Source organism: Triturus cristatus, chromosome 7, assembly GCF_964204655.1.
Source record: "Triturus cristatus chromosome 7, aTriCri1.1, whole genome shotgun sequence".
In the NCBI taxonomy this organism is placed as follows: domain Eukaryota; kingdom Metazoa; phylum Chordata; class Amphibia; order Caudata; family Salamandridae; genus Triturus; species Triturus cristatus.
In genome coordinates, this window is record NC_140590.1 from 267,339,972 (window position 1) to 267,350,082 (window position 10,111).

At 41.7% G+C, this 10,111-nt stretch overlaps 1 protein-coding gene across 2 annotated transcripts in view; it reads right to left on the reverse strand.

Moving 5' to 3' along the window:
* TBC1D17 (TBC1 domain family member 17) overlaps positions 1 to 8,166 on the reverse strand; it is a 556,250-nt gene extending 548,084 nt beyond the window's left edge. The window contains exon 1 of one of the 2 annotated variants that reach the window (XM_085616191.1): positions 8,000 to 8,166. In XM_085616191.1, coding sequence (XP_085472317.1) covers positions 8,000 to 8,020 — 21 coding nt within the window. In that variant the 5' untranslated portion in view covers positions 8,021 to 8,166. The remainder of the gene's footprint in view (positions 1 to 7,999) is intronic. The other variant, XM_085616192.1, reaches the window with a different exon arrangement.
* Between the last annotated feature and the right edge of the window lie 1,945 nt (positions 8,167 to 10,111).

Genomic DNA, 10,111 nt, shown 5'->3' on the forward strand with positions numbered 1-10,111 from the left:
GGGAGAGGGAAATGGGCCTTGCCATACCTGAAGATATATGGACTTCTGTTGCAAACAAATTGGCATGAACTCCGCCAGTAGCAACTGTGCATCATCCACTATAAATATCTGAATAGAGCATACTGCACAAGAAAATTTTGCACAAACATGGCCTGCTGCATGATTCCAGATCTGACCGGAGTGTGCAGGAGAAAAAACATTTTTTTTTTTTTACGCTTTGCAGCGCTGTCTTGGATGATCTGCCACCTTGCCCCTCGTGTAGCTCTATTGGGACAAGAGTGAAAAACTCTGCTTTGGCGCTACTACTAGCTAAGCGACAGGTCGCCTGCTGGTGGGGCAGAAGACGATCCACTGAATACAAACAATGGATAGAGACACTGATTTATTGCAATGAACAAGCTGAATTTTACACACGGACTCCAGCCACCGACTGTTTGTCCCAAAGTCATATGGGGTCATCTAAAGAACATTCAGTTGACTGTGACGAGGCAAAATGGTGAGGAGGGGTAGGAATGGGCGGAGCGGGTTGTTTGGTCAGGAAGGGTGGCAGATTGCTTGATGTCGGGCGGCAGCATGGATGAGACTGTTGCTACAATATGAGGCTGTCTTTCAATACACACCAAGTGGCAGTTGGTTTTTACCATTGTTGTGGGCTGGGCTACAGATTTGGCATCATGGAGCCGGCAAACCTTGGGTGAGATTGAGTTATCATACTATTGTGTTTTTTCTTGGTTTTTCATATTCTTTGCCATGGAATGGCGCAACTCAATTGCAATAGAGAATGGTTGCCATCAAATCCACTGGTGGGAAGTAAACAAAGCCCCTTGTTAGTGAACCAAAGTTTGCCAGCTGTTAATGAGGGGTTCATATAAACCAGATATACTTGTAGGTCATCTAGGCATAATGTGGTCACAAACCATTCTGTGTAAGGAAGGCAAGGAGGCAGGTCGTCAGCCATAAGCGAACTGACCAGGAGAATAATTCAAAAAATTATTTAACAGTCTGTTTTAGCTTCATTATACAGTTTCCCCGAGTAAACATCTGAGTAAGAGCTTAGCGCCAGATGATGTTCTTTAAACAGAAGTTTGGGTGGTCAGTGTTCTGCTAAATATTTGGGAATCCTTGGTGGAGGCTGGATGTACCTATTAGAAACAAACATTGCCATAGCCAATATGTCTCGCCTTTGGGAGGCTTCAGAGTTTGGAGATATCTATGAACAAAAAGTGCTTCAGAGGTACTCACATCATTCTTTGCATTCAGCTGCTGCAAACTATATCTGGCATCTGACACGCTGCAAGGTGGTATGTTCAGACTGGCATGCTTTAAGTAGATTTTCCTGTACAGGATTATTCCCGTAGTTCTCGGAGTGCAAGGGAGAAGGATTAAAAAACAAATCTTTCCCGAGCCCGCGTGGGGCTTTGTCCTTGACTTAAATCTGTGCGTAAACATTCAGCACTTTGGAATAATCAGTCATAATGAGAGCAGTGGGCTGACCCAGGACCAGATGTATGCATGATTGTGTGTTTATGAACTTATATTGCAGGAGGCTGGCGAGGAGACCGCTGAAGAGGCCCCTGAAGCATACCTAAAAAGAAAAGCCAAGGAAAAGATTGGTCTATGAAGTTCTGCACATGCGGAAACTCTGGGCTGGCATTCACGCATGGGCACGGCAGCATCGGAGCGCGTGATGAAGAGAAGGACAGAGGAAGACATTAAACACCTGTGCTGATGAGGAGCGCTCGGAAGTTTAGACGAAGCAGGGACAGGCGAGAAGGACGGCGACCATGAGAGCCCGCCCGCGTTAGGAGCACGGGAGAGGCGGTGCCTCGCTCGGGGACCAGATGCGCCTTTACGAGCACGGGTGCGAGGGAGGGGGGGTGCTGCCTGTTCTCAGAAAGGGGGGACAAAGCAAGGAGCAGAACAGCGGCGAGGAGAGCAGATGGCAGGGAGAGGGGTGCACAAGCAGGGCTGCCTTGGTGCGACCCTGATGCACAAAGACCCCACAGGGTGCGGCCCGCACCGGGCCACAGCTTCTCGGACACGGCTTCGCGGCACACATGGCAGACCTCCGGAGTCCAATTATGGGGGTAAAAGAATTTTAGTAATAAAGGAAAAATGTATCAAAACACACAAACGAGCAGCGTCTTTAAAAGAAAATGCTGGCATGTGACATTGGGAGCATGTTGGTCCCAGAGAAAAAAAAACAGCGCGACCAGCGCTGACCGCCATCTAATTCCAATTAACGCGACCGCGAGACGCGGGCACGATAATTGGAAACAGATGGTGCTGCCGCTTGCTCCCGAGCACCCTAGGCCAGGGGACAGAGAAGGAGGGACATGCACCAGCCTTGGACCAATTGCGTGCTGTCTTTCTTAGAAAGACGCACGCAAAGGCCAATTGCGGGTGATAAAAATAAAAAAAACGCACGACCGTGTGTTCAGGGTTTAAAAGCCAGGGATGTGGAATTCCTATAGCCCGACGCCCAGGACATATTGTGTGGGGTCAAGGGCAAAAAGGTTTCATGTGTATTTTGTCCTTGGGACAAGTAGGCCTAACTCCCTGCAGCGCAAACCCTTTGGCTGCCAGTTTGCAGTACCACATTATTGATCAGGAAAGGTCACTGTTTGCAATTAAGGTAATATTTTTGTCTATATGTTAGTGCTGTTCAAACTTATATTTATGGTTCATTAATTGAAAGCTTTTATTATTAGGGTGAGCGCTCCAAGTAAATGTTGTAAGCTCTGACTGCACTACTGACAGTGGTTCCAGTATAAAAATGTGTACACACGTTTTCAATGTTTAGCAATGTGAGGCTATGTATAATGCTCCCAGAATGCTCTGGTTCGATGCAAATATTTGCAGAAGCTTGAAAGCAAGATTGATGATTCCTTGCTTTTAAAATAAAATGTTCATTAAAAAAATGAAAGCACGAAAAAAAGAAAAAAAATCTCTAAAATACTGTCAAATTTCAGGTACCATTTCTTTGCAGCATCATTTAGTAACATGTGTTGATGCATGCTAGTATTTCCCCATAATAATCATAATGGAAAATCAGTAAAACCAGTTTCAATTAGATTATGGGAAACAAAAATAAACAAGCATTGGCAAAGCCAGTAGCTATGAAATTAGTGGTCAGCTTTTTAATTTTGTCAATGTGTGAATTGTTTTGGAATGGTTTTTGTAAAACCTCATTGGTGTGGGAGCTGCCGGGCCCTCATCATTATAACAAACATTGGCAAAAGCAAAAAAAAAATGTGGGTCTCAAAAGCACACACTGCCACAGTAATTACTGGCACTGAACAAAACTACTTTGTGTGCCGATATGCTCCTTGTGAAAGACCAGAATGCTATCACTCACAGTGAAGCCAGCCGATACAGAGAGAGAGAGAGAGAGACAGAATTTTAATAAACGCAAAAGGTCATGGTCCTTGCCAGATCAAATATGGGGCCTAATTATTAAAGAAAGTCTCAAAAGTGCACAAATGGTATATGTCCTGGCATTAAGTGCAGCTATACGGCTTTCATGAATTCCCAAGAATTTACAGAAGGTAGGACAAGAAATAGTACTCCTAGAAAATATTTCTGAACTGCATTTTCGCATGAGCAAATATGCATGTGTAGATTTGCTCAGGCGAAAACCACTTTTTCCCCAACTCTGAAAGAAGGTTTACGTCTGCCATTGTCAGGAGTAAATTTCCAAGATTTCTCAGTATGGGAAAAGATTAGAGAGGAGTTGCTGAAAACCCTTAAAACATACAAATTAGTAGGTTTGCACAGACGCAAAAGAGTATTATAACCCTGGAACTATTGCTTACCACTACCTACAGCCCCTGTATGTAGATCTGCGGAAATGTGGCATAAGGAGATTGCAAGTATTCAAACACTACTATGGTATGAGCCCTGGCATAATCAGAGAGGCTGTATCAGAGCTCTTATATAATGAGAATGGTGCCATAATTTGTCGACACACCAAAGGGACAAGTGGATTTTGTTACAGGACAAGTAGATTTATGAAGCAACCTGCCCGATGGACAAATAGATATTTTATTAAATTAAAAACCCCTGAAAAGGCCTTAGTAAATGGCGAGACCTAAAAAGAAAGAAGTTAGCATAGGTGGGAAAGAGTCACTATTATTTCGAGGTGCCATTCTCGAGGCCTGGTGGACTTACAAAATGACCCTAAAGCTTCAAACAACTGAAAGGGCCTCCGCATAGTAGATCTTGGTGACATAAGGGAATTCCTCAGGTCACTGGGAGTCATTAGGCAGATCCTGGGATGATAACATTAAAACAACAGTTGGTGGACAGAATGCAGAACAATGTCATACATTCACCTCAGTACAGAGATCTGGGGCTAAATCCATCGTTTTTTTGCTCACCATGCCATTCCAGTTTGAACCCAGCCATATGCAAATCAGTCTTTACCCTGTGCCTCATGGGAACAGTCCAGCCCGAACTGCCAAGCCAGGTTCTCCCTGGATTGGAACCAAGCATCCTAGGACCGGTTTCGGGGTTTCACCCCTCTTCAGCCAGGATAGCTTGATTCCAGTGGCATGGGGAGCACGGGACTCACGTCTGAGCATACCCGTCCCACTCAGGGTGACAAATGCTAAAACAACAGTTGATGGACAGAATGCAGAATAATGTCATACATTCACCCCAGTACAGAGATCTGGGGCTAAATCCATCGTTTTTTGCTCACCATGCCATTCCAGTTTGAATCCAGCCATATGCAAACCAGTCTTTACCCTGTGTCTCATGGGAACAGTCCAGCCCGAACTGCCAAGCCAGGTTCTCCCTGGATTGGAACCAAGCATCCCAACGATGGATTTAGGCCCAGATCTCTGTACTAGGGTGAATGTATGACATTGTTCTGCATTCTGTCCATCAACTGTTGTTTTTGCATTTGTCACCCCGAGTGGGACGGGTATGCTCAGACGTGAGTCCCGTGCTCTCCATGCCACTGGAATCAAGCTATCCTGGCTGAAGAGGGGTGAAACCCCGAAACCGGTCCTAGGATGCTTGTTTCCAGTCCAGGGAAGACCTGGCTTGGCAGTACGGGCTGGACTGTTCCCATGAGGCACAGGGTCAAGACTGATTTGCATATGGCTGGGTTCAAACTGGAATGGCATGGTGAGCAAAACAATGATAGATTTAGGCCCAGATCTCTGTACTGGGGTGAATGTATGACATTGTTCTGCATTCTGTCCATCAACTGTTGTTTTTGGGATCATAATATGGCACTCCTTAATCCCTCAAGGAACAGTTGAAATCCTGAGCATCTTTCAAGACTGGCTGGGAACTTGATTTCAACTGTCAAGGGCATGATGGAAAGGGCAGGGCTCAGAAAATCATTAAAATGTTACTAGACCTTCAGGTCTAGTAACTTTAATAATCTACACGACCTGACTGTAATGTACTTGACCCGTGAACTGGTCTAAAATTGTGTGATCCTAGGCAAATATTTTGTCTTATGGAGACGCTTTTTTCTTTATTACACATAAGAGAGCACCTTCAAATATGCAAGTTCACTATTTCTGCTGTACAAAAAAACTCTTGATTTACTAAACTAAATGTTTGCTCCATGTGTAACAAGAATCAAGACCATATATAGGGTACACATGATCCCTGACGTGCCTCTAAGTTCCCTAATAGCATTGTCATCTCGGCAGGAGCAGTAATAATTCCCAGTTCATGTTTACAAACACACTTTTCATAAGTATATTACCAAAGCATGATGTAGTAGTGCACTGTCATTTACAGATGGCATATTTTCCATTGAAATGGCCACAGAACTTTCCCACTAACATGTAGTTCTACTGATGCTAGCGCGTAAACAATTTTTGGAAACTGGGTTTCAGCAAAAATATTTAACATTTGCATATCACCAAGTAAAGTGGTCTAATTTGTTTTGATCCTATAAAAATATTTTTTTCACCACAGAATTACAAAAATTGGTCTTTATAACTAGAGAAATATATTTGAAATGTTCACTTTGCTATTTCAGTGTTGTGTTAGAAAAAAGCCTGACATCTTACAGCCTTTCATTTCACATGCTTTGCACAGTTCAATTGTCACACAGTTCACTGTACAAAATTCTCTAACTTAAGTCACAGAAAGAAAATTAAATGTAGGAAGACAAACTGACTTTTAACCTCTGAAGACTGGCAAATGTGACAAGATAACAAGATTTAAATGCATTTTTATTACTCTTTCACTTTGTGAGCAATAGAGATGCCTTTAAATCTTATCTTGTCACATTTGCTCCACTTTCAGAGACAGAGGTCAAAAGTCAGTTTGTCTTCCTACATGAACATTTTGTTAACATTTAAGCCCCCCCTGGCCATGAGCATCTTTTAGGGAAAATGTGCAGAAAGTGCCTTGAATATTTTGTTAGATCTGGTCAACCTCCAACAGGACAGAGGATTTTCAGATAGACTTGCCCGCAGGGGGAAGAGCAACTTAATACACTGATTTTGTCTCTCCAATTTAAGCCCACCCACAGAAAGTAGCATTATCAGTTTTGCAATCAGCCAAAGACAACTAACACAACACTTAGCTCCTAAAACTGTGCCCCGCAATAACTTGCAACATGGCCATGGCTTCCTCTGTGGTAGCAGACTTTATTAGTTTGAATGATTAAAATCATTACAAAATAGTATACAATTACGCAAGGTGGCTTGATACTTCCTCTTCATCAATGTAACCCAAAACATAAGAACAAAGTTAGTTCCTTGGTTAGCATAAGACACTAGTGCAAATATGCTATATAAAAGAAATGAATCCTTAGATTCTACTAATCAGAGCCAACATGCTAATTACTCATATAAGTCTACATAAAGTTTACAATACTTGTGCGAAACATACAGTAAAAAAGCAGTTCCCTATAGTCAATATGTATCTAGAAAAATTAACAACATTGAATTAGTTGATTAATAAGATGACCATAAAAACGTTCCAATTAATTTTACATCACACAAACATGTATGCATATGTGCCTAATCGAAGAGGCATTATTGCAATACTGAAAAAACGCAATCCTAAACTCCAACTAATTAGGACTTATTGTCAGTTACAGCAAATGCACTATTATACATTAAAAGACTGATGATAAAAGTCCAGCGAATCTGTAAATAAATATCACGTGTAATGGTTTTTTGCCATACTGTCCATGACCACATCCTTGATTAACTTACGTATAGCTTGGAATGGAAATGGCAACGGCCCTAATACAAATATATATATATATATATATATATATATATATATATATATATATATATATATATATATATATATTAAAGATTAAAAAAGCCACTCTTAAAATCCTTTCAGCATGTCCTTGGCACCCATCTCAAGAAACCCCATAGAATAACGAATGTCCACCCCAAAGAACCTCATGTCATTAATTATGCAACCACTCCATGGCACACTCACAATCGTGAACCCTACGAAGTATTTTTCACATCAGGTGGCCAATCAGCACAACTCCTCCCTTATCAAAAAATGATTTACTATAGGCTGTGGAGCCAACCCAAGGTAACAAACGTGTCTGGTCTTTTCAAATAGCATAAGCGGTTTACCAACTCAAGCACAGAATCCTCACATCCTCAAACAATCTGAAACTGGAAGCTGCACCTCTAAGTCCAAACAAGCCCAACTGGAGCACAATAAAAGACAACCAAGACAATCCCAGCACAGTGCAGATGCTGCCAATACTGAGCAGACCCTCGTTCGTGTAGGCACACCCTTCCCTCAGACAGTGAGCGTCTTCCTCATTGAATGAGCACACTGTGCCCTTCCATACGTAAATAATGGCATTTCTCTCAGTTAGCTAGTTGTCCGGGTTAAATGGGCAAGCTCCCCTCAGACAGTAACAAACATATAGCCCTGTCTTCAACATTTAGTGGCCAGATTCGCTTGAGACCGCGACGAGTCTGAACATGAAGCGATGACAAATAACGACCCACAAGTGTCACTTTACAAACCAAGTCTTTACCTTGTGACCAGAAGAGTCCATTTCCAAAACACATACACAAAACACGTCACTTCCGGTAACATGGGCACCTTTTCCTCCTGATGACGTTACCAGCCACAGTGGTGTTAGGAAACCCGTTGTTATAGCCACAAGAGTTCTCAATATTCTGCGTTCCCATTGCGCAATCAAATAACAAAGCTCATTCAATTTATATTGTTATTTATTGAAATTCTTAAGCATTTCATTATTATAACGGAATTATTTGTTATATGTTGCTGCTGTTGTTTTGTCGCACAAATACCAAGCACATTCCTAGGGTATTTGTTTTGCCCTTTCTCTTTTCAATCGTGGAATTCAATAGATGAGACAACTACATTTCAAAATGGCGTCAATCTTTGACATAGCTCCCGAAAGAAACGAAAGAATGCAATGTTTCACCCGTTTTCTCTTTCTTTTCTTGGCATTAAAGCGGCTGTTGTTTTCTTGCAATGCCGTCAATCCGTTCTGGAACACAGAAACGAATCTAAACACCCGAAATAAAATTATGAAATCTCGAACTTTGATGACGTTGACCGTTTTTATTAATTGTCTGCAATGTGTGCACAAAGAGAAGCCTAAAAACCCATGTTACTTATTCAGACTAATCTTTTTACTTTACTTTATAATTCTTTATTCGATAGTTAAAAACATCATAAAAGTACACATATCAACAAATTTAAAAAAGAAAAGTTACATTGCTATGAATTCCAGCATTTCATTAGATAAGATATAAAAACGATTAACACAATGCTCAACACAGGGCCCTTCAAGCACCCACCCCTCTAGTGTTTCTTAACTTTACAGCAGCCTTAGTAAAATTAATAATGCAACACAGTGACCATGGGTCATGAGCTCTTTGCAAGAACAATAAAGCCATTTTAGCTTGACGAAACTTCTCTTTTTATAAAATCTCAACCGGGAACTTTCGTCTAGGGTACTTAAACAAGCATTTACAATGCAATGGTCTCGGCAATATTCTAGGTAGAGCTATTGGTATTGCTCATTATTTTTTTATGATTTTTGTATCTATAAATAAATGGCATTGTCATTTCTATTGGCATTAGTTTTTTTTTTGCATATGTGATACCTATTGCATTAGCAGAGAGAGAGTAAGGTAGTGAGATAGAGAGAGTGAGGTATTGAAATAGAGAGTGAGGTAGTGAGAGAGAGTGAGGTAAATAGAGAGTGAGGTAGTGAAAGAGTGAGTTAGTGAGTGTTACAATGCAATGGTCTCGGCATTGTTAAAGTTAGAGCTATTGTCACTGCTCATGACATTTTTTTTGTTAATGTTTTTATTTTTTAAACATTTAAAGAAACGCCATTGTTATTTACAATGTCAATAGCTTAATCTATCTCAAATGCAAGACCTATTGCATTTGCATCCACACACAGAGCCACACACACAAAGCCACCCACAAACACAGAGCCACCCACACAGAGCCACCTACACAGAGCTATTCACATAGAGCAACCCACACACAAATAGAGCCACCCACACAGAGCCACCCACACATAGACACACACACGCATAGAGCCACCTACAAAAAAAGCCACCCACACAGAGCAACACACACAGAGGCACACACATACACACATACACATAGAGCTTCCCACACACACACAGAGCCACACATACATACACAGAGCCACATACACATACACACACAGCCACACGCACACACATACAGAACCACACACACACATAGATATAGACACATACACATTGATCTTGGGAGCCAAAGCAGAAGTGGCACCGTTGTTTCTAGATCTTTGCATTTATCACAAAAAATTAAGCATTTTAAAAATAAATGACTAATAAAAATTGACAGATTATCTGAAAGGTTTCTGAGGTGGCCATAGTGGGGGCGATTGGTCAGCGAACACTCCTGCCGTAGTCGTTACTCTCTGCCTCGCAAAAGAACGGAAAGTCAAGGAAGCTGTTGAGGTTTTCTCTAGGTTTGCCATGATGATTACTCATTGGTCTCAGGATTTTGTATGGTTAGGTCTGAAACATCAGGAAGCTGCTGAGACGTGTCCTGCCCTCTGCCGGAGCAAACTCCATGTGGGAGACACAAACATTATCTGTTGTTCCGT